At 38.5% G+C, this 25,957-nt stretch overlaps 1 protein-coding gene across 5 annotated transcripts in view; it reads right to left on the minus strand.

Moving 5' to 3' along the window:
- SEMA4D (semaphorin 4D) overlaps nt 1–25,957 on the minus strand; it is a 142,588-nt gene that overhangs the window by 24,965 nt on the left and 91,666 nt on the right. For all 5 annotated transcript variants that reach the window (XM_067569330.1, XM_067569329.1, XM_067569326.1 and 2 more), the window contains 10 exons: nt 25,609–25,754; nt 22,973–23,035; nt 20,215–20,313; nt 18,843–18,936; nt 17,357–17,470; nt 14,685–14,836; nt 12,589–12,764; nt 12,334–12,490; nt 11,013–11,235; nt 7,862–7,977 (listed from right to left, as the gene is read on the minus strand). In XM_067569330.1, coding sequence (XP_067425431.1) covers nt 7,862–7,977; nt 11,013–11,235; nt 12,334–12,490; nt 12,589–12,764; nt 14,685–14,836; nt 17,357–17,470; nt 18,843–18,936; nt 20,215–20,313; nt 22,973–23,035; nt 25,609–25,754 — 1,340 coding nt within the window. The remainder of the gene's footprint in view (nt 1–7,861; nt 7,978–11,012; nt 11,236–12,333; nt 12,491–12,588; nt 12,765–14,684; nt 14,837–17,356; nt 17,471–18,842; nt 18,937–20,214; nt 20,314–22,972; nt 23,036–25,608; nt 25,755–25,957) is intronic.

Below are 25,957 nucleotides of genomic sequence, written 5' to 3' on the forward strand. Positions count from 1 at the left end.
CTGTAGACTTGGTGTCATCACCATGATGTAACCGCACTGGCTTTGCACCTTTCAAGAGTCAGCAACAGTCTGGCAGACTTTTTAAGCAGATGTGTGCTGACATGGACATGAGTGGTCACTGCAGAACTCTATCACGGAACTGATATTTCACCAATGGGGGACTTCTACAATGGATCTGTTCATCACAGAGGACATCAAATGTCTGAACTTTTGCTCCAGAGGGGGCATGAGGCTGACCACCTTATCACACATCTTCCTGCTACAGTGGTCTCCAGGTCTCCTTTCTGTCTTCCCCCCAATTCTCCTGATCCCCACGGTAATATCTAAGGCTACTGTGGACAGGCTGCGTTGATTGTGATAGATCTCTACCAGTTGAGGCAAATTTAGCTGTCAGGCTTATTACAACTATCTATTTGGCCTCCCATCTATCTCTGATCTGACAGAACATATATCACAACCACAGTGCACTCACACTCTCAGTGATTGCACCTGGCAGCTTGGGTGTTGGCTGGCTGAGCAATACCCACAGAGACCATTCTTGACAGGTTTAAGAAATTCTCAGGCTGCCCAGGAAGCCATCTACTAGGAAGTATGACTCCTCCAAATGGAAATGGTTCTTCCACATGAGCAGTCCAACATAATGTGGCCCCCTCATCAAAGATCCTCAGCTACATCTGCACTTGAATCATGCAGGATTGGCATTTAATTCTCTCAAAGTTCACCTTCTAGCAGTATCAGCATGTCACACTGATTCAGTCATATACATCTGATAGTATCAAGGTTCCTCAGCATTCCTCCTGCATACTTACCCACCTGTCTCCTATGTGGGATCTCAACATCATCCTCCTGAAACTTGTGACGCCTCTGTTTGATAGATCACCTTACCCTCAAGACTGCCTTTTTTTTTGGTGGCAAGCATCTCAGCTCGAAAGGTTAGCACACTCCAAGCCCTTATGGCTGGACCTCCTTACAATGTCCCTGGGCTTCAGGATGTTCATATGTACATTGAAATAGTTCATGATCCCCCAATCTGTCCCCCAGATGTCTGTAATGAATGTCATCGTCGAGTAGGGGGCAAAGAGGGGTGCCCTCTTTTGTATATTTCCTGGGCCCAGTCACCACACGAGCTCTTGCAGGGTATGAGGGAACTGTGACTCCTGTTCATATGGTTCTTGGACAGAGAGTACACTGACTTTAAGCATAGTTATAAGGGCCGCAGGTGAAATCTGGCAATTGGCATCACTTACTTACATACAACCTTGTAGCCCCAGACATATTCAGCATCACTGTTGAATTTGATTTTACATTGTTTGCCATTGACTGAAGAGACTGGAACCAGTTCATCCCCTGGAAGGTAGCGTAAACCTGCAAGTTCTCAAACTGTTGAATATATGAAATTGTTATTATGTGACAGATGTCTCCTTTCTAGCATCGCCACAATTCTCATAAGTTCTTGAAACAACTTAAAACCATCCAGCACTGGCACAGTGCAGAAGAAACTGCCTTGTTGGGTGATGAAGAGGAGAGGTTTTTAGGTAGTCGAGTGGAGACAAATCAGCAACAATGTCCTGAGTCCAGTTCTTGGTAGTTCTCTCTCCAGGCCTGTCCAGGGATACTGCTGAGGAGAGCATCCTCTTCTTAGAGTATAATGGAGACCGGTTCCTAGAAGCACAAAAGTGGGCAGCAGTAAGTCCGCTATGGTTATGACAGCATGCTGTAAGGATACTGCTAACTTGTCTGATATTGGCCAGTCTAAGGCCATTCTTGACAGGGTAATTCCTGAGCCTTGTAGGGACAGCTGACTGCCCTTTTGGTGATGTTGCCCATGGAGCTCAGATGAGTGGGTTCTCTGCTTAAAGGAGGCAAGAACACAAATCTCTTCTAGAGACAGTGCTGAGGCATATGGCACTCTCATTACAGGGTCTGCACTTGTACTGAAGATGGTCTTGGTTTCCTGCAGGGTCATGTCAGTTAGCTTTATTTCAGTTGTAAGCGTCGGCATGGAAGACTTTGTCACTGGTAGTAGGGTTGGTGTCGGAGAAGTTTTTGCTGTGTCACAGGCTATTCCTTATCAACAGCCTTCGACACCATGGGGGTTTACTGATTCTGTCTCTTGAGGCTTTAAGAGCTTCGTCTTTGTGCGAAGACAATAAGCTGGATTCTTTAGCTTTCTGTTTGGAGAGGCCCCTCTTGGAGCTGGGTTTCAGTACCAGTGGTGTAGGTGCTAGTGATGTTCATGCCGGTGCGGGTGCTGGTCCTTCCGTGATGCGGTCTTCTCTGAGCTAGTCTTAGGCATCACATGTCTACTAGATGAGGTGCTGACAGAAGCTGCCTTTCTCTTCAGCTCTTAAGAGACAATCATTGATTGCTCTAGCAGACAAAGCTTCAACAGTGTCCCATGTTTTACACACCTTCACAGAGAATGACAGACATACTAAGCATTTACTTGGCACATGGGACTCTCTTAGATAGAAGAGGCATGTGCTCTGCTTATATTTTCATGGGATTAGTCTGTTGCAGGAAGGGAAGGGCTTGAAACTCACAGGTTTATAATCCACCATATTGAGGTGCCCTGTACAAGAGAGCAGTGTACATGGGGGTCTGACCATCCAAATTCAGTCCAGATCAGTCTAAGTCATTCACAGCCATTCTGAAGAGTTTGGGCAAGAAGAGTTCTGAAGAAGTTTGGAAAATTTAGCTGGAGCTAAAGACTAGTAGGTCGGACACTTTGTCAGGTTTCATCTCACTGCCACAGGTAATAGTGGGGAACTGGAGGAAAGCTGCAGTCACCCCGCCCTTTGCACAGGAGCACAAGTAGACACAGGCCCCATGCATGACCCTGAGAGACACTGCTGTTCAAGAAACTCCAATCTCATGTGCATGAGGCACATGCACATCTATAGTGGGATTCACATACTCAAAGAAGAAAAAAAAATTTGTTTTGAAGTTGTGGGGGACGATGGAACGGGAGACATGAATATAAAGACACAGGAAACATTTAATATATATTCTCTTTTTGCGAGCAATGTTTACCGTTAAAAATCATCAATGGTTGCTAAAAGTTACTGCACAGTGATGAACATAAGAATGGACATACTGCATCAGACCAATGGTCCATCTAGCCCAGTATCCTGTCTTCCGACAGTGGCCAATGCCAGGTGCTTCAGAGGCAATGAACAAAACAAGTAATCATCAAGTGATCCATCCCGTTGCCCATTCCCAGTTTCTGGCAAACAGCAATCCTTGCCCATCCTGGCTAATAGCCATTGATGGAACTATTCTCCATGCAATTATCTAGTTCTTTTCTGAACCCATTATAGTCTTGGCCTTCACAACATCCTCTGGCAAGGAGTTCCACAGGTTGACTGTGTGTTGTATGAAGTAATACTTCCCTTTGTTCATTTTAAACCTGCTGCCTATTAATTTCATTTGGTGACCTCCTAGTTCTTGAGTTATGAAAAGGAGTAAATAACACTTCCTTATTTACTTTCTTCACACTAGTCATAATATTATAGACCTCTATCATATCTACCCTTAGTCATCTCTTTTCTAAGATGAAAAGTCCTTGTCTTTTTAATATCTCCTCATATGGAAGCTTTTCCATATCCCTAATAATTTTAGTTGCCCTTTTCTGACCCTTTTCAAATTCCAGTATAACTTTTTTGAGATGGGGTGATCAGATCTGCACACAGTATTCAAGATGTGGGCATACCATGGATTTATAAGATGCAATATGATATTTTCTGTCTTATTATCTATCCCTTTCCTAATGGATTCCCAACACTGTTAGCTTTTTTGACTGCTAGAGCACACTGAGTGGATGTTTTCAGAGAACTAGCCACAATGACTCCAAGTTCTCTTTCTTGAGACTCTTTAGACACCATCATTTTATATGGATAGCTGGGATCATGTTTTCCTATGTGCATTACTTTGTATTTATCAACGCTGAGTCTCATCTCCCATTTGTTGCCCAGTCATCCAGTTTTGGGAGATTCCTTTGTAACTCTTCAGTCTGCTTTGGACTTCGCTATCTTGAGTAGTTTTGTATCATCTGCAAATTTTGCCACTTCATTGTGGCAAATCCAGATTATTTATGAATATGTTGAAGAGTACTAGTCCCCGTACAGACCCTTGGGGACAACACTATTTACATCTCTCCATTCTGAGAACTGACCATTTATTCCTACCCTTTGATTCCAATCTTTTAACCAGTTACTGATCCAGGAGAGGACCTTCCCTCTTATCCCATGACAGTTTACGTTGTGTAAGAGCCTTTGTTGAGGGACCTCTTCAAAGGCTTTCTGAAAATCTAAGTATACTATATTCACTGTATCACCCTTGTCCACATGCTTGTTGACCACCTCAAATAATTCTAGTAGATTGGTGAGGCATGATTTCCTTTTACAAAAACCATTTCAACTCTTCCCCAACAAATCATGTTCATCAATGTGTCTGATAATTCTGTTCTTCATTCAACCAATTTGCCTGGTACTGAAGTTAGGATTACCAGCCTGTAATTGCCAGGATCACCGCTGGAGTCTCTCTTAAAAATTGACGTCACATTAGCTAACCTCCAGTCTGCTCCAGAACTGATTTAAATGATAGGTTAACATACCACAGTTAGTAAGTTCTGCAATTCCACATTTGAGTTTCTTCATAACTCTTGAGTGAATACCATCTGGTCCTGGTGACTTAATACTGTATAATACTTTATTAATTTGTTCCAAAACCACCTTTAATGATACCTCAATTTGGGAGAATTCCTCAGATTTGTCACTAAAAAGAATGGCTCAGGTTTAGGAATCTCCCTCTCATCCTCAGCCATGAAGACCAATGCAAAGAATTCGTTTAGTTTCTCCGCTATAGCCATATCTTCCTTAATTGCTCCTTTAGAATCTCAGTTGTCACTACTACCAAGTGGTTCAGCTATATTCACTTCTTGGACCAGATCCTGAGCTCCACTTAGGACTAAATCAAGAATTGCTTCTCCTCTTGTGGGTTCCAGGACTAGCTGCTCCAAGAAGCAGTCATTTCTCAAGGAACTTTATCTCTGCATCCCGTCCTGGGGTGACACGTATCCAGTCAATAGTAGGATAATTGAAATCCCCCATTATTACTAAGTTTTTTATTTTCATAGACTCTCTAATCTCCCTGAGCATTTCACAGTTACTATCACCATCATGGTCAGGTGGTCGGTAGTATAACCCTACTGCTATATTTTTATTATTCAAGCATGGAACTTCTATCCATAGAGATTCTATTTGAGTTATTATTTTATTTCCCTTTATTTAGTGATAGAAATAAATACAGTATCTGCTGGTTAATACTGGCAGATGGGTAACTGGCATGTGTGTCAATTTTCTATTGTTTCTGGTAAAATAAAACACAGCACCACCCACTTTTGAATATTATGATAAAGTTGTTTTATATTAATTTACAAGTTTTATTTTAATAAAGTAATTTAATACAATTTTATATTAGAACATAAGAATGGCCATACTGGGTCAGACCAATGGGCCATCTAGCCCAGTATCCTGTCTCTGACAGTAGTCAGTGCCAGATGCTTCAGGAGGAATGAACAGAACAGGGCAATTTTGAGTGATCCAGCCCATGTTGTCCAGTCTCAGCTTCTGGAAGTTGGAGGTTCAGGGACACCTGGAACATGGGGTTGGAACCATGACCACCTTGGCTATTTATTAGCCATAGATAGACCTATCTTCTATGAACTTACATAATTCCTTTTTTTAACCTTTTAACCTTTTTTTTATGTTTTGGCCTTTGCAACATCCCATTGCAACAAGTTCCACAAGTAGACTATGCATTGTGTGAAGAAGTACTTCCTTTAGTTTTAAACCTGCTGCCTATTAATTTCAGTAGGTGACCCCTAGTTCTTGTGTTATGTGAAAGGATAAATAACTCCCCCTCCATATCATTCATGATTTTATAGACCTCTATCATATCCCCCCTTCAGTCATTTCTATGCTAAAATGAACAGTCCCAGTCTTTTTTACTCTCTCCTCAAATGGAAGCTGTTCCATACTCCTAATAATTTTCATTGTCCTTCTCTGCACCTTTTCCAATTCTAATATATTTTTTTGAGATGAGGTAACCAGAACAGTACACATTATTCAAGGTGTGGGCATACCATGGATTTATATAGTGGCATTGTCATATATTATTTTTATTATCTATCCCTTTCCTAACAGTTATTAACATCGTTAGCTTTTTTGACAACTGCTGCACATTGATTAGCTGTTTTCAGAGAACTATTTTAACAGCATTATTTAAATAATTAACATCCCAACAAAAAATAAAGGGAAAAAGAAAGGAATTTTAAAAAGTGATTAAAAGGAATTTTTTAAATGATAGTTTTTCAATCACATGCACTATGTCAATAAACTAGCTTGTATCTCAAATAATTTGAGCGAAGAAAAGAATTTTCATTTCATTTCTTTTGAGTGTGGAAACCTCATATTTGCTTTTGAAAATTCTACTTGTTTAAGATTTTTCTGTGATGTAGCACAAATATACGTAGGACACTGGATAACTGCTAGGAATCTATGGACTGGGAATGCTTTATCACACTGCAGATCCATCCACTAAAACAAAAAAGTAGGCTCTCTGCTTTATGAATTTATGAAGTTTCTCTTCGTCTTCATGAAAAATGGGAAAGCTTTCCAGCGACAGGTGCTGGAGAAACACAGTGTTTAGGGCTCTAAAAAATAGAGGCAATCCTGCCAACATGTAAAATGTATTTACATATCAGACTCAGCACAACAAGGTATAAATTGCCTCTGAGATACAGCAGCCTCCACAGTTACTAGCTTCAGGGCACTAACTGATCACCATGAACTGCTAAATGTTAGGATAATGATCTTACATTTATAAAAAACCTTTCATTTCCAAGGAGCCCAAAATATTTACAAACGCAATTCCATTGACATCTATAGGAATACTAGCATGGGTACAAATTACATGCATAAGAAAGGATTTGCAGGGTCACACTGCTAACGAGTGTACACACTACAAACAGAATGATCATCCACTGCTGTCAGAAAATCACCCAGCAACTGTTAAACAGTACAAAGCAAAACTACACTAGAGTTTAGGATGGGCAATGAAGAATATCTTTTCCAGTTAGAACAGCAGGGGAATTTCAGTAGGCAGAATGTAATGACCCATGCTGGAATGAGACCCAGACACTGGAATTAAAAACACCTATCCTTATGAAAAATCCACTATGGAAAAATCCAGGAGAATTTAAACTAATAGAAATGAATCCTAACAATCTATAAAATTTGCAAATGACATTCTTGCTTTAGAATTCAATAGGTTTAAAAATTCTCCAGAAAGAATTTTTAAAAATTTAAATTCCACAGAAAGAATTAAAAAATTCCACAAAAAGAAACTACTCTGCCACTACTGGAGGTACCCATTTTCAGATTAGATATAAATCAGGAGTCCTTTATTACCCCTTTACCCCTTCTGGAAAAATTCTGTAGAATTTAAGAGAATGGTATCCTATCATCCTGCTGGGGAAGTGGTTCTAGTACAGACTCAGAGAAGAATGCCACGTACTGAAACACTAGTACCTCTTTCTTCACAACCTACGCATTCACATACTAACCTAGCCTGACTCTCCTTATCTGGTGATGTCAGACAGTACCACACTGCACAAGTTGTTATGGCTACAGGCCATATCCTACATACTGAGCATTATTTCAGTGATAGCCAGGTTTTCCAACAAACCCTTACCTTTTTCTTCACATTTCTAAACACATTACTGGGGATTACCCATTTTTTTGGATCTTCCACAAAATGTCACAATGTGTTCTCACACAGTCCTGCTTCTATCGTTTACCTTTTTTGATGAAAGTAACAGTGTCTGCACTGGCTCAAGATTTGGGAAAAGCTGTATTTCTTCAATAATATGCATTCCATTTTCATAGCTAATAGCTTTATGCAGAGCTCCTTTATCTGAAATAGCCAAGCAATACACCTTAGTAAGGATCTCAAAGAAGAACTGTGTGTAAAGTGCATATGTTTGCTATAACTTGCATCAATAATTCATTCATTTTTCACTAGAAAACTTCATGCATGATAATACTTTGTCTTTCGTCAGACACTCTTGAAGTGCACTATAAACATTAACAAATTAGACAGCCAAGTAACATCTATATTTCGTTCTACATTTTACCAAGGGGGAAAACGATGTGCAAAGTGGTTAAGGGCCAGGGTATACTCCAACTTAAGTAACTGGCAAAGCCTCCATTGATTTTAACAGTAGAAGGATGAAATGGAACACATTAGAAAATGTTCTTTTCCCACCTGTGGAAATTCTTGACTTTGTCAAAAAAGCAAAACCTGAAAAATTGTCGTTTATTGATGGAAAAAAATCAGAAGTTTTTAGACAACTAGACACTTTCCACAAAAATTTTTGTTTAGTCAAAAACTCAATCTTCCATTAAAAGAAGAACATTTAAATGGAAAATTTTCAACCAGCTACAGGATTAAGTCCTAAATGACTTGTTCAAGGTCACACTTAGTAACCCAGTTGACCATGCCTAAAATATGAGGAGCTGGACCCAGAACCCAGACCTTTTCATTTCCAAGTCACATGCCTTAATTTTAGATTATGTTTCTTCTAGAATACTCCTGTGATTTAAATATTAGACTAGACTAAAAGAACCATGTTTATGAAAATGTTCTCTTCAGCAGTTAACCACCAAATCCAGTCTACAAAATCTATGGTACAATTCTGTTGGATGCATTTAACTGATAATGTATTAAAGTTAAATAGCAATATTACAGCTATAAATTTGTTTGATTTTTAACTGGTGCAGCCCTTAAAATTTTCCATTAATTATGTTTTCTGACTTAATTCTTGGAACTTCAGTGTATTCTCAGTCTGAAACACAAAATACTGCAAAACTTGTCAGCAAGTAGCACAAAATGCAATTTGAGCAATGGAGCCAAACACAATTGCTAGACTTGGTTACTGAGTTTGTCCAGGATCATGTTACTGTAAATGTGAAAAAGGAAAAACGTCCATGTAGCACAGCTGTAGAAGGAAGTGCAGAAAATCTGGATGGGAAATAAATGGAGAAACTTGATAAAACTGATTGAACTGACTTAGTCCAGGCCAAAATGTGTTCTGGCCAATTTGGCAACTAAGTGATGATGTGTTGTGCTAACAATGAAAAGGCTTTCCTCATCTTAAAATTCTATTTTGTCATAGAAAGCCAACTCTCTTATCAAGTATGATCCATCTGACCCAAGCTTTAAATCTTTGTAGTATGTTTGTATATTTTTAAATTTCCATTCCCTACTGATTTTTAACCTTAAAACACTAAATCTTTATTGCATATGTGAACTAGGCCAGTAATCTCATTGTGTGGTATATTCATCTCCTAACTGGGTCTGCTCTACTAAAAGGAATTGCCTATTTTATTTTGTACTAAAGAATGCAAGTTAATTGAAGACTATTCATGAAAGTTTGGTTTGGTCAGACAGATAGGAAAAGGGAAGGACTCCTCTGAAATGCACAGACACAGATCTAACAGGGGAAGTTAAGCATTAAGGGAGAGACATTTTTATCATGTCAATATGCATATAATACCAAGAAAAATATAATCTTGTATTCTCCTGAATTTCAAGTGTGGGGACACCTTGATTAAAGGAACTAATATGTACTTAAACACAACTGTATGAAATAAAAATATTTTGTAATTGTGAAACCTTTGCATCAAAAGTCAGAGCTTTTTGTTGGTTTAAATTAAATATAGCATGAAAATGCCCCAGGTGTCATCATCAGGCACAACAGGTTCTAAGTTGTAAAGACCTATTAGTACAGGTGTATGTATGCTGTGTGGCATTTTAAAGTCACCCTTTTTCAGCATTACAAAAGAGTTCATCAGGGAAATTAATTGTAGAGGAGGAGGAGGAAGAGTCTTGCAGACAAGTCAAACATGAAACTATACAAAAAAGTGAACTTTCTGTAGCTTTCTGGAAAACATTCAGATTTCTGTAAATTATGCAACTACCCTTTCAGTTTCATGAATTCATCAATGATCTTTTTTTAAACTGGGAATGCCCAGTTTTGTGATGTATACTGGATTGCCAAAGCATGGCTGGCTGGTTTTTTGGGTTTTTTTGAAGTGAGTCTCACTCTTTAAAATCATACCCTTAAAAAAAATGATGGTTAAGGTGAGGGAATGGCTCATCTAGGTCTTTTCTTTAGTTATTTTGATGTTAGATTTAGGTATTGATTGGTCCTTGGCCAAGCGTCTCCTTTTCACAGGTAGATGCCTTGCCCCACCTCTCTCCTACACTTGTCTCTTACAGAAGCAGGTGGGACCGCCCTTGGTGCCTAAAGACAAAATTGTCTGTTGTTCCACACAGCAGCTATTTGAGACAACTGGACAGAAGGCAGAAGAACACACATGAACTTCTCCTACCTCTGACCTATTTGTCTCCCTACGGAGACTGCTCTCCTTCCTACAGAGTTATCTACCAGCCCATTTCTAGTCCGCTCTTTTCCATCTGCCATGTGAAGACTTATGGCCTGTTTATTTCCCTGACCCTCTTTCAAATTCAACCTCTTTTCACTGCTTGTAGGGGAATCCTGGTCATAAAAGGCAGGGGTCTATAGGTGCATTGTAGCCTGCTGCTGCTAATAAAAGCAGCATCAGGCTATTACCTTAAGACAAAGGACACTGCCAAAGGACACTGTTGTTGGCCTTTCCCCTCCTGCTGCTGACACAGAACTGTTTCAGCAGGGAATGAAGCTTCAGCAAAGAAGAGGGTTAATTTAAAGGACCCCTAATGCAGCTACATTTAAATTGTTTGTGGGCATTTTTTTTGTTTTTGTTTTTTTTAAAAACAGACCAAGACTGGACATTTACTCATCACGGCCCTTACTTTTTAAAGAGCAGACACTAGTTCTGTTTGCTAATAATATGTTTCGCCCTACTGTACTAACAGATAATTAAAAGAGCGTCTTGCAAACTCACCTGTACTAATAAACATAACATCATACACGCTGCCACTGAGTGCTGTGATTCTGTCTACCACGATCTGCGTATACTTCACATCTTGTTTTATTAATCTGGGTCTGTCCCCTATTGGGGTCACCGAGTCATCCATTAGAGGGTGGTCTTTAACAAACTGGAGAGTCTTGTCCGGTAAATTTAGAGAACTCATGTAGTTCACTGCTCTGGCCTCCTTATTTATACACTGTCAAAAGAAAAATTGTATCATTTTCTTTTACCATATTGTACACTTGACAGCAGCTACTCCTGCTGCTCTCCAAATTTATTTTTAACGTTATAAAACACTGTAGAAACATACGCTCTGTTCTTTATTATTTCACTGTGCCGAATCGAGTACAATGGGGTCCAGATCCCAACTTTGAGTTCCCAGGCACGACTTTACTAATATTATTATTATTATTATTAACAACAGTTGTTGTTTCAAAGGGATAGCTGTTTTTTAAAAGACCCAGTTGACACAGTGTGATTTGGGCTCTCTCTAAGACAAGTCATATATTTAGTGCACATCTTTCAAAAAACGTTTGATATATCTTTGAAAGAAGTCTGATGGTAAAAACTGTAGAAATGCATCTCTAAGTAATAAAACTCAAACATAACTGAACATACCTCAGCATTTTTTTCAGGTGAATAGTCAAATTTTACAGAATCCTGGCTTGCATAAATACCAATCTCAATTTGTAGAAGAATAGCTGAACAAATATATTAGGCTTTGGACCCAACCAAAATATTTATTTAAACATCTCCCCTGGGTCTCACATTTCTAAGCTACAGTCAGTTTACCATGTCCCTAATATCAACTAATATGAAAGCAGAAATCATATGGACAGAAGAGAACGGTAAGGACCCAAACACTAATTACTGTAATTACTAATTACTGTGAGTAGTGCTTCCTAGTGAGTAGTCCCACTGAAGTCAGTGAGATGACTTGTAAGGAAGGATTACAGGATTATGGGGTATTGATCTGTAATACCTTTTACACTACCATAATGTGCTCTAACAGCTATTTAATTACAAGACAATTCATTACAAAAAATAAAAATTGTGATATAAACTAACTCTGTGAGCTATAAATTGATTACTAGATATAAAACTTCAAGATCAATCAGTAAGCAATATAAGTAAAAGAAAAAAAGTTTTCCAAGGAAATGCTATCCGTATTAGGCCACATATATTAACTAATGTCCTTCTTTAATATTTTTCCTCAATTTTTATGGATTTTTTTTTTTTTAAAAAGGTACAAGAGAAAAGGAACAGCTGCATTTCTGAGTTTATCCAAACTTACAGCTCCAGGTCGAGGTTTAGGAATCTCTCCATTGTATCGAACCCACTTTGTATGAGACTGTTCTACTGTGGCACTCTGCATATACTTTCCTTTGGAGAAAACCTCTTCCACAGTAGACATGTTGTAAGCACACACTGCTGACAGCCCCACATTATTCCTAAAATTAAATAGTGGAAAAATGTTACCATTTTACTGTGTTGTGGTAACCAGTTGAGATTAAATGACATTTCTGGAAACAGTTTAAATGATACTCACAGTTGTGGGGTAAAAACTCCATAAATCACTGGTTCCTTCAAACTTGGAGACTTCAGAATAAAAACATCATTGATAATGTTGAAAATTAAATTTTTATCAGGTGTAGTACAGATCAATCTGGCCTTGAGAAAAGAGGTCCATTTTTTCTGCAAAGTCCTTAATCCTCCTTGGTCCCTCTTACAGAAGGGTTGAGGGAGAGAGAAGGAAAATGTAAGGTATATTTTCTTTCTTAAATAAATGGTCAACACACAGCAATACTTACTGGTTCCGGTCTGTACTATCTAAAATGTAAACTACAAATCATGAATAAATTTTTAAAGTGTAATGTGGAGAAAAACAAAAGATGGAACAACAACAAAAACTAAACAATGCTGAAGAGCTTTTTGGATTCAGTAGAAATAATGTAGAAAGGTTTCTTTCAGCACACAAAGATAGCGGTATAGGATAACTTCACTGAAGTCAGTGGCGTTACTTAGATATATACTAATAAGTATAGAGTTTGTGGCGGGAAGATGAGACTTATGACAGGCACAAAAGGACTGTATTACTATAATAGGCAGTAAACTGAGCTAAACACATACTTTTAAAAAAATTGTACATGGGACAACAATGTAAAGTAAATAAAGCTGCAATATAACTACAATTACAAAAAAAAAAAAAAAAAAAAAAAAAAAAAAGGTATTATGTCTATTCTGTGATCATCTCAAAATGTTAGTAACTTAAGTTCCAGTCTGGCAAACACATAGCATGAGCTTAATTTTACTCATGTGAATAGTTCCACTGGAGTCAATGAACATTAGGGCCCAATCCTGTAACCTGGATAAGTACCATGAGTAAGAATTTGCAGGATCAAGGCCTTAAAAAATAAGAGATCATTCAAGCTACCTAGACTGTATGGCGAGAAATACAATGAACTTAGTTGTGCAGTGAATATAAGAAGTTTCACAATATTCTGTGTCTCAAACCACAGCTGTGCTACTAATCTTTAAAAGCAAGTGTCTCAGAGCAAAATCCTTGCCAGAATTTCCTGCCCTTTATTTAATGCGGCTATGCAGAATATTGTGTAAAATTGCTAATTCCAAAAAGCAATCAAGTATTTTTCCCCCTCTTTTGAAGATAGTGTATGTGTATAATTGTGCAACCTGCAAGTGGTTCCAAATAGATAACAGTTAAAAAGTTACTCCAAATTCTATGGTACTATCACTTTAAAGCATTGGCAAACTGTCAGCAGGCAGAGGATCATACTAACAAGACTAATGTAAATTTGCCTCAAGGGGCTGGAATATAGAAGCCTCAAGGGAAACATTTGTTATTAGTGTTTAAATTAATGTAACAAAAGTTAAAACAATATAGTAAAAATTAAATGTTTTGACCTTATAGAAACAAAATGTTTAGATAATTTCTCATTGCAATTTTGATTAAATTGACACATTCCAACAAAACATTTGTATTTATATGATCAGAATTTTCTGTTCCATCTGAAAATTTTCACACCAGCTCTAACGAGCAGAGACTCACCTCTGCCTGCTACATCCAGGTTTAAACATATTAAATGTGACAGAATCAGGTGGCTGGTGATTGTTTTCTTCCAGGCTATGACACCTATCCACAGAAGTGCCACCTGTCACACCACAGTGAAGGAACTAATCTCTCTATGTGAAAAAGCCTTCTTTGGCTCGTCTGGAACCATGTAAAAATAACTCATAAAACCCAGCCCACCCTCTGGGTTCAATTCTGCTCCTACTGAAGTAAGTGTAGCCTTTAATGCAAAAAATATCAAATAATTGCTTCTGTGTTGCATAAAAGGGAAGGAAAGGGTAACATCATTACTTTTCCAACCGGGACTCATGCTGAAATCTTACTCACTTCAACTGCAAAGAGCTAAAAAAAAACCTATTTGTTCTCACAAGCACTAACTAAGCTGTCGGAGAAACTATGCTTGGATACAGAAGACTGATTTATGATTATCTGATTGGCTAAGAATAAATCTGATCACTTTTTAAATGATGTGCGTAAAACCCAATATAAAATATCTTTCATATCTTGCAGATGTTGTCTGGATATGGGTTAAAGCAAGTTATTAGATTGTGTCCCACCTTGCACACTCTACTTATTCTTGGAATCATCAGCTTCCCAACAAATTCATATTCCACAGACACCTCAGTGAAAAAGAAGTACACTTTGTCATCTTCTCCATCTGTGCTGTTTTGATCTGCTCTTATCACATCAGCAAAAACAAAGCTGGGCTCTACAGATACAAATAAAGAGAAGCATTCTACATTAATTGCTAGTTTTTCATTATTTAGTCATTTCCCTCTGGAATTCTCTAGGGCCATTCTTTCTCCCAAACCCCATGTTGTGAGTAACTGCACTCTGTTTAGGAGGCCTTGAAGCAGCTCCTCCTTGAGCCCATCAATATAATTCCTACTAGGATAGGGCTGCTGGAGAGCACAGCTGTGTGAAATATTTGCATTGAAACTCAAACTGATTGGAACGGAGCTATCGGTTTGAGATCTGATGATTTCACATGTCCACACTCAGAAGTTCCACAAGCATGACCTAAGGCTGCTCGCTTATCTGATCATCTGTCTAGTCACCCTCCCTGGCCAACCTCCATCTCCTGTGCCAACAAATCCCGAGAGCCCCTGGATGTAATGCAAGGTCAGACGGGAAAGTGGTATACTGAAGTTCATGCTCCTCTGAGGTTTGAGTTAAGTAAATGTGAACCTCAAAGCAAAGCTGCAGGGGTTGGTCAGCTTCCATTCCCTGAATATCCTTTCATGAGCTGAACCCGGTCTTACTCCTGGAGGAATTCTGCACCATTGTGCATGAGCAGAATCTATGTCCCCCACAGATTTTTTTTCTTCTCTGCAGAAAATACATTTTGCCAGAGAGGTGCTGCAACTACACCTTTCACCCACCACGGGCTGCTCTGGTGCCAAAAGAGTGGGCAGCCAGCTCAGCCAGCCACAGAGAGCGGAAGAGAGGCTGCTTCCCTCACAGTGCCCTGCCTGTGGGGCCAGATGAGGAGGCACGGGATATGGGCAGTGTGGACAGGGTGGGGCACACAGGACTGCTGGGGGAGGAGGGGTCACACGGCCTGGGATTCAGAAGGTCTAGTGGGGGGAGGAAGACTGGGGAGGGGGCATAGAAGCTAGTAGCGAGCAATGAGCCTGGGGCTGAATGCGAGTGCAAGAACACATGGGGATGGAAGGTGGCTGAGTGGCGGTGCAGGGAGACAGGGTGGATAGGGACAGGGGCAGATATGCCTGACTGAATGGGAAAGGCTAGGGCTCAGCCAGGGTCTGCACAGGGGAGACTCCCCAATTCCCTAACAATCCTTCACCCCCACCAAAAAACCCACAAAACTGTTCCATACTTCTCCCACCCGACAACCTTCCAGGTGCCTTCCCAGCAATTACTTCCCTCTCCCTCGGCTCCTCCGTTACCCTGACTCCCCCAAGTCTTTGCATTGCTTCTGAGGGGTGCAGGAAATAGGTTTCTGTATTGTAGTTTAAATGAATTATTCCTCAAAGTTCTGTATTAGTATGCCTACTAAGAAATCTATTTGTCAGAAATATTTCCTGAATCTTCTTTGTTGTCTTTATTATTACAGAGATACTTGCTGACAGGTATTTTGAAATAAATTACCAAAATAATTTAAACTTGAGTGATTATATTGTCTTTTTGACAAATATGCAGAATTTTAAAATATTGTATGCAGAATTTTTAATCTTTTGGCGCAGAACTTCTCCTGGAGTATTATCTGCACAGCCCAATTGAAAATCCACCAAACACACTTACAGTTGGTTTGGAGTACAAGTCCAAGCTCAATCACATTCTTGCCACTAGATCCTTGGTTACAAAGGAGATTGTGAAGAAATTTCCCTGTTTTAATTCAAATATAACTTCCAAAGCAATTTAATGTTTCCAAATTGCTTTTAAAAACAAATACAACTAAAATTTGAACACTATACTGTGGTGCAATGAGCTAAAACACTACAAATGATAATGGTATTACAAAAAGCTCTATAATGAAAAAGCAATCACGTTTTTGAGCCACAACCAGGATCTTTACAGGGCTGACTTTACACTCTGTAGTCTTTTTCTTTCTTCACCTTTATTTTTATAGAAACTCAAAAACCTCTTTGAATGCTCTCAAACACCAGTAAGTTTCTAAATTAAAGAGCTATCACTGGCCACATACAGCCCTTAAACTGAACTTGAAAACATGCTGATAGGAGGGAAAGGATCATTTTCTTCTTTACCACCTAATAGTTTGGTTGGTGATGACTACGCAAGGTAAAAAGTGAATGGAGATAGGATAGACTGTACTGCTTTTAGATCATATCAAAACTTTAATGCCCTTCAGATGATTTCAGAGTCAATGTCATTGAGAATCTTCAAGTCTCAAAACTAAGTCTCTCTCTCTCTCACATTCAAATGATTTAAAAAGTTGTGTGTTCCCAGAATAAACAAAACACCTTTTTTCCTTCTAAAAACTTAATATTGCAAGAAACAGCATCTCAAAGCCATTGCAAAATTGCCTTTTTTCTTAGAATATATCCATGGACTTCAAGGTAGCTATGCCCAGACATCTGAACTTTCAAAAGAGAAAAAATAACCATTTTGGCCTTCTTTTATGTAATAGTAAGAGGTTTTAGTATTGGTAAATAGGGAAATGTAGTGGACTTAAAAACTCAAAAGTTTCCAAAGGAAAAAGCCTTCAGTAAAATAAATTGATTTAGTTTCTTTTACATCTACTTACCATTAAGCCAAGGTATTGCATATTCTGTTCTCAATGGGCTCTGATGAGAGTTTCTAGAAATAATAGGCTCACTTCCCAAGAAGTTATAGGAAGTTCCTGAGTAAAGCTCTCCATCTTTAACATAGTAAATAAAACAAAATTAATACTTCAAGACATATCACTTACGAAGTAACAAAAAGGTATAAAAATATTTCAAGACAAGTTTTGAAGAGAACATATAGTATTTTAAACCTCTCGAGGGAAGATATCAAGAATCTCCTCTATATTACACTAGATATTTTTACTGCTTATGTTTAGCCTCTGATCTTCTTTAAGGCTGATGTTTTTATATCTAATTTGTTACTGTTCTAATATAACTCTGATGGCAGAAAGTTGCCAGGATTGCTCCTATAGTAATTGTGAACACATTTGCTTACAGCTGATTTATATTGTACACATAAAAATATAAAAACCTAAAATATGCCACTGATTTTTTGGAATCTAATAATTTCTTAGAAATTATTCAGAAAAGGTGTAGCATATTCCCCCCGCCTTCCCAAAGTGAATCAAACATAAGAATGTAAGGGTCATAACCCAGTGAGTGTGTTCCTTCTGTTTCCTGTTTCTTATTAATTTAAACTTATCTTTTATGGTCTTGCAATATCAACGTACAACCACAGACTTAACTGGTTTCCCCAAATGAAGACTTAGGGACGTCTACATGTACAGTGCCACTGCAGCGTGTCTGATGAAGATGCCCAATCTGACAGGAGAGAGCTCTCCTGTCGGCATAATAAAATCACCTATGTGAACAGAAGAAGCTATGTCAGTGGGAGAAGCTCACCCGCTGACATAATACTGTGCACATCAGTGCTTATGATGTAACTTATATCGCTCAGGGGGTGGTTTATTCACACCCCTGAGTGACATAAGTTATGCCGACATAGGCTGTAGTGTAGACATAGCCTTATTGTTGTTTTACCTTCTCATAATATGCTCACGATCACTGATTTCCCATTACCCTATTCTGTTTGGAGAGGAAGAAAGTATTCAGCCCACTTAATATTTCACCTGTTAATTTACTGACATGCACTTTTAAAATGATTTATATTTATACACAAACAGACTCTTCTGCAGTGCAATTTTCTTTCAATGACAGTTTCATCAGATACTATAGTGTTGGGTGCTTTGGAAATGAATGGAAACAATCTGGTGAATTAATAACTATATCAATAGATATTTGCTTGAACTGAAAATCCTTAACATTATTTCTAAAAAACAAAAATGAAAAAAATATTAATTGCTGCAAGTTTTATGTTAAAAATATCATTTTAAAACAAATTATAGAATATAAATTTTTGATGCATGTCTAAATACATGTTAGAGATTTTAAAAAACAACATAGCAGACCCTGGTATTATGTCCTAGTGAAAAGATTAGAGCATGATGGAGGAGAGAGGATCAATTATTTTGTACTGATGATGTGATGATTAAAGTTTGAACTTACCAACCATAACTGATGTGTAGCTTTGGGCAGGGTCAAATGGACATCTACCTTTACCATCTTCAGTTTTACCTCGGCGTTCAAATGACATTAAATTCTATACAGAATTAATTTTTAAGTTAAACCAAGAGTTATATTCTTTACTTTCTAATTCAAAAAAATATGTATGCAGTCAAAGATAACTGGATAAAAATAAAGTTTTCTGTATCATTAACATTAAGCATCAAAAGACTCTTTAAGAGATCATATACTGAATTAACAAACACTTAAGTGATAGAGAGAGGAAATGACCCAATGGCTTGGGAGGACAAAGCGGAGGAGAAGGAAAGGGTAGCGGGAGGGGAGAAAAAAGAGTTCCGGACAGATGAGGAGGCCCAACTGAAAATGACCCCAACTGAAAAGGTGCAGGCAGAGAAGACCGATACTAAGTGAAGAATGGAAAAGCAGAAGTGAGTGGGTCACATGAGGTGATTAGAATATCAGAGAATTAGTTTGGAAAATGATGGTGCAGTTTTGAAAACCAGAGAGTGACAGGAAGACAGTGAAGTAGTCAGACAATGGATGTGATATGATCCTACTTTGGAAGTGTGGGAGTAGTCTGACTGCACCTATAAGGACTTCAAGAAATTGAGAGAGTAGGGGTTTAGGAAGACCATTAAAATGGGAACAACAACAGAATGGGGGACTGCATAAACAAGGACTTCAAAAGAGGCAGAGCCCAGGGATGTACTAATTCTGGCAATGTTCTGGAGTGCTGATACATAGACTTACAGACAAAGTAGACAAGAAAAGTCACAGTAACACAATTCCAAGATTTCTAGCCTTGGGAACAATATAAGATCCAAGTTAAGGAGAGCGATAGTGGAGTTAGAGACAGGGCACATAGAGGATTTTTTATTTTAATATAGAAGAAGGATTTCACTCTGAAGCATTCAGTGATATGAAGCTCTGGTATACGTAGGAGCTGACAGAGACAAGATAGGCAGAGATGGGAATCAGAGTTCAGGGAGACACAGAAATGGGTGTCATTCACATAGCGTGTCAGTACAATTTAAAATTATGTATTTCTGCTAATGCAAATTACATTGATAGAACATAATAAAAGCAAAGCCTTAAAGTAAACATGTTTCTGTTAATAACCAAGCTGAATCAATATTTTGTTGAAGGCTTTGCATAGGAAGAGTGAAGTTAATCTCTAGACTCTGTGGTTATCATGAGTTAGTATCACATCTGCTAGAAAACTATGACTGGCAATTGCCTTAGGAAACAGAGATGAACTCATCAAATGTACTTTTTTCCAGTTCATCTCATTATTTAAATGAGCAGTTTTAGCTGGTTTTACCATTATTCAGAGAGAATGCATAGTCACACTTACCAGATGATCACAGATTGGCTGAAACGCATTTGTGCCACACACATAGAGGAAAGTATCATTCAATGGTTGCAAGACACGCACATAGTTAAGGCACTCCGTCTGTAGTTTAGAAGGAAAATATAAATCCATTCTGATCAGCCACAACTTCAACATTATAAATAGGAACACAAATGACTAACGGTGTGTTGTCAATTCTTCCCTTGCTACTCATCATGTTCTATCACAAGAAGCATTTCATATGTTTAAAAAAATATGGGACTAGATGATATGATCATTACTGAGACCAGAATCCTCTCTACCTGACTCCCTAAGAGCTCTGTACCTACAGCATCCAGTGCTGTATTATAGGTGTGCAAATGTTTCTAATATGCCCGTCAATGAAGTACATCTGGGCACCATGCACATAGTTCAGTTAAGGAATACATGAATCCAACTTTCATTCCCTCCCTTAGCCACAAAGAGAAATCAAGTCCAAGAGAGTGACTAGCCAAAGATGGCAAAAGACATTTTGGATACTGCTGCTATCGAGGTGCTGCAATGAGTTCAGGAAGACCTTGAGAATGAATACACAATTTTCTAATGAAAATTAGAAGGCATACAACCTCCATAGAGGACAAGATCATAGCCACCACCAATTCTGCAGTGTGCGCCTCCCTATTAACCAATATCATCTTAATCTTACCTTCGTATTCATGTTTTTGCTTCCCCTCAGCCCTTTGGTCAGTGGTGAAACAGCATTTTATGAGGACACAGAGATAGGTGCCCATGGGAAATTTCAGTTTGAGAATGAATTTATTCTCTTACAGGGTTGTGAAAACTTCAAGTGGGGACAACCCACCACTTGACAGACACATTGCACAAAAGAATTGAGCACCTACACAAGCACAACTCGTACTGTTGAGGTTGTTCCCACTCCCCCAACCTGTTAAAGCAAGTATTATGGAAAGGTGTATATGCTTTAAGTCTCTATGCCTTATTTAGTGCAAGTGTGATAATATACAGTACTATATTTACATGTTAATGTATGACGTGCCTTATGGAGGTGTTTGCAAACCTTCTGCTAGCTTAGTAAACCTTGGTTCGTTATGAAGAGTTATTTTCAATAGTAGACACATTCTTTTTAAGCACACTACAGAAAAGATTTCCAAAATTAAGTATGTGCAATTGAGTGCATATATTTGCATGCACCTTACATTTGCCTTGTTGGTGATGTGTGTGCAATACTTGATTTGCACATGAACACTGATTATTTGTATACATCAGTAAGTTGCATATAAATGTATTTTCACCATTGCCCAAACTGCAACATCACCCAAGAGACCAATTTTGCTTCAGACTCAATATGTTCATATACAATAGCTAAAATAGGGTTTCACTTGGATGTTAAAATTTTGTCTCATGTCTAGTTCAGCTAAAATGCCCTGTTATAATCTTGAAGTGAAGTCTTTAACTTGCCATACAAGTATGCATCACTTAGCTTCAGATTACCATTTGCTGGATTTTATGTACATATTGCAACAATGATGTGGTCAGAAATCATCATGACAGTTAACAGCTCCTAGCGTGTGGAGTTTCCATATCCACAGGGATTTCCCACAACGTTAGATGGCACACTATAAACTTAGTGGCTTTTATAGCTTCCTGCAGCTTTCTGGGATGCTGGTGCTGACAGCCCTCTCTTTATTCAAAAAACAAAAACATCCAATTACAGTAATTAATTCCTTTAGCTTTGGAATGAAACTGGGAGTTCGGACAAAGCTTCAAAAGTCAAGGGAAGAGTGACGATTCAAAATCCTCACAACCAATGAGAATGCTTGTTAACGCTGAACACCCATCTATGTTTATCAATTGGAAAAGGTACTGAATCAATAGTCCCTATCTTGTGAGCCCCATTTGGCAAGTTCCTGTTGGAACACTGAAAGATACCGCTATTGTTCAAAACATACTGAGGCTAGAATACTTAAGTATGCACATCATAACAAGGAATACACACAGAAAGCCCCAGAGATAGCAACAGAAATTCAGTGAACCGAATAAAGTGAGAGACAACAGAAATCACATGAAATACCATTAGGTAATTTACACACAGCAAGTATAAAATACTCTTTAATTAAGAAACCAAAGTAACATAGGTGAACTAGAGCAGTGTTTCTCTCATTGCTTGGTCGTGACTCTCAGAGTAGTTACAAAAGGCAATCAGGGAGATCATAAGGCATTGAGAGTTTTATTACAGTTCTAAAGCAAATAAAATAAAATTTCTAAAATAACTTGGGGGCAGCCAAACCTTCAAAATCTGTAGTAGATGATGTAGCAGTAATAGCTGCACGCCTTCCATCTGTGCATAGGGGACTCTCTCGCAATACACTGTTGCACTCTATAGCACCCTGCACACCCTTTCTATTCAAAAGCAAGTGTTCTCTATTACACCTCTAAACACACACCGACTTATCAGTGTTATCATTGATACAGTTACTATAAAAGTAAAAGTAACAAATTTAAAAGGGTCATGAAATATTTTTACTTTGAGTAAGGAATTGCCAGCCTGAAAAGGTTGGAAAAGACGATACCAAACTAAGCAGTTAAAGTACAAAATTAACTGATGCAGTTTATAAAACCCACTGCAATTAAGCATTTGTTTGAATTCTTTTTAAAATTATCACGTCTAAATAGTTACATTCAACATACTGCTGAAAATGCTCTGGAAAACTAAATTCACAATGCCTTGCTGAAAGCTAAATGACAAAAAAAAAAAATTCACCTGTTTGGATTTGCCCTTGTCCGCACATTTAGTTTTTTTGTCTTCAGTGACCTTCCAATATAACTGGAGAAAAACAAGCAAAATAAAGACAAGTTCAGTGTACTTCACACTCATCTGAAAGCTATTATCAGGCACTATGCATAATATAGAGAGCAGATGATGTTTAAAAGACTGTCTGCTGCAAATATGTCACTTTGCAAGTAGCTGTCATAGATATCTAAGTGTTGGTCTTTATCCTCTGAGGAAATGGCATTTCTGAATGCATGTACAATAATGGAGGCTTCAGGCATGGCCAGCACCTCTCAGGGTTCTATAAAAAGATATACCATAACATTTCTTCTCAAATTATTAAGGACGTTCCCTGTGTTGTGTTTGTTAGGGAAATAAGATTATGGTGGTTTTAGAGATTTCAATATTAAAAAGGCTAAAGCTAAGGAAATAATACAATTATTTTTGGAAAAACACCAACACAAGACTAATTCCCAGACCGAAATGCATTATGCAGAAAAAAGGGCTTCAATGGCTTGTATGTGTCGTCATGGATACTGGACTGTGTCCAGTATCTATCTATCTCCTTGTGTTTTTCACTGAATATCAATGCAGTTCCGCAGTAGTTTTGCTTCTTAATATCTTTCAGATAGTTTAAATTAAAATGATCAACTGTCAAAGAGGGATCAGTTTTACATGCAGCTGGAGATCAATATCATCACTGGCCACGAGTATTTCCTTAAACAACTTGGTGAATTAAACTTAAAATGAGAGGGGAATTTTCTCAAGGCCATTCTGGGTGAGAATCTGTGCTGTGACTCTTAAGGTACGTCTACACTGCACATTCCTTTCGGCAGATTGTAAAGTACATATCCTACACACAACTCTAGCACGGGTATAAACAGCAATGTAGATGGTGAGGCTACTGCTTAGGTGAATAAAAAGACAGCCCTACCCCTCATAGGCATGTACTCAGGTATATAACCTACCTGGCTCTCTACTCACTCAAGCAGTGACTACCCTGTACCATGTATAGTTTTAGCAGTGGAGTGTCCCACTGCCTCTCTTGCAGTACGGAAAGGCTCCAGCAGTGGGGAAAGGCTCTGGCAGCTCCCTGCAGCAGCGAAAGTCTCCAGCAGAGAGGAGTCAGTGGGGAACGGTTGCGGCAGCTCCCTGCTGCTGAACCTTTCCCCACTGCCTTCCCCGTGCCACAGCCTTTCGTTGACGCACGTGCTACACACACTGCAGTGTGGACGTAGTGTGCTTTCACTGCAGCCTGCAGCTAAACATACCCTACACACTGCTGCAAGTGGTGTGCAGCACCGATGTAACCTTAGAGACACATCGCAAAATGTTCAGCTCAGGAGGAGAAGACTTAGTTGGCTTTAAGCCACCTTTGCACATCCCAATCCTGAGTTATTATAGGCAGTGGAGAGGCCCCATTTCAGGTTAATTCAGACAATGCTGGGGGTCGGTTAACATTACGGCAGCCTGCACTATGGTCTGCAATGCTGGAATCTTTGCAGCGCTGTTTGCTGTAGTCCTGCTCCCGATGAGTGTTTTCCACCTCCAGCATGCCCCCTCCCTCCACCAGGACTTGAAAAATGGTCCGCGGAAGACAGCCTTACAACTGTCTCCCACAGTGCCTGCACTAGATATGAGGCTTTTTGGACCCCTTTGAGCCACTCCAGCCCTTTTATGCATCATACAGGGACCAGGGGCAGGGATGAGGACCTCACCCTCTCTGTCTATTTAAAATCAAGATGGCCAACCTAAGCTAAACCTTCACAAAGTTTTAAACACACTTAGGGGCAGTGAAACATTTATTTCCCCGATTCTGCTCCACATTAGGAATCCAATCGTGCAAGGAGCTCAGTACCTTACAGACCTAGCCATAGCTTAACTCCACCTTCACATTTATTTTACTTGGCAGTAGCCAAGGTATTATTGTAGGGAGGCTGTTGGAAGGAGCGTACACCTCATTCATGGATGCTCAAGATGGCTTGTTGTTGTTTATTTTAAATATTAAAAATTAGACCTCAAGATTTCAGAATTTAGGAGGCAAAACAAAAGTTTTCTAAAACAATGTTTCCAGAATGGCATTTATACAAGAATCTGAATAACATTTCTTACTGCTAGGTAACATGAAAAAAATACATGGGCATTTAGAATTAGAAAAAGTACAGTAACCAGTGCTTCCAGGGTGAATTTTCAGAGTATCGTGCATGGAGCAAACTGTCCAGCTCCCACTAATGTTCATGGGAATCACAAAGTGAAATTACTTATTTGCCAAACTGAAAATGAATCCTGTAAAGAATAAAAAATTATATGTTTCTTCAGTAAAAAAAATAAATAAAAAAAATCCAGAGTAATTAAAGAAGTTCCAGTGATAAAATGCTTCACTACATTTCTAATAGAATTTTTAAAATTCACTATTTCGGTCTCACCTTTCATGTTCGATGACACTACAAAATTACCTGTCATTTTTCCTTCCGGATTATTTCTTCAAATATCTTCACTATAGTTTACACACTATAGCTATATGAAATATTATATTACCTGTAGAAAAACGAGTCTGCCCAAAAAATTCTGGGATGCAGTTTTTTTTTTTTAAAAAGGTGGATAGAAAATTAAAAATGCATACCTACCTCATGATGTTTTTCAGCAATATTCACTGAATTTAATGCAAAGATCACTTCTCTAGCTCCTACATATAAAAGGTCTTTGTCATCACTTAGTAATAAAGTTGAATAGTTAAACACTTCTGGCTCCTGAAAATGGACCAGCTGTACTTCTGTTAAAGTAAAACAAACAGTGCTGTGTAAAGAATGAAAACCATTTGAGGACTTTTTTTGTCTAATTTATCTAACCGATACTGCAGTCCTTTGACAACATCTTAAAATCAGCAAAACTGAACACAGAACTCCAATATTACAAAAATCTTGGGGGTCACCAAAAAACGTAGTTGAATCCTGGGTTCAGTTAGTCAGGAGTTTG

This window comes from Emydura macquarii, unplaced genomic scaffold, assembly GCF_026122565.2.
Source record: "Emydura macquarii macquarii isolate MOO-44397 ecotype Brisbane River unplaced genomic scaffold, CSIRO-AGI_Emac_v2 contig_2897, whole genome shotgun sequence".
Classification (NCBI taxonomy): Eukaryota; Metazoa; Chordata; order Testudines; family Chelidae; genus Emydura; species Emydura macquarii.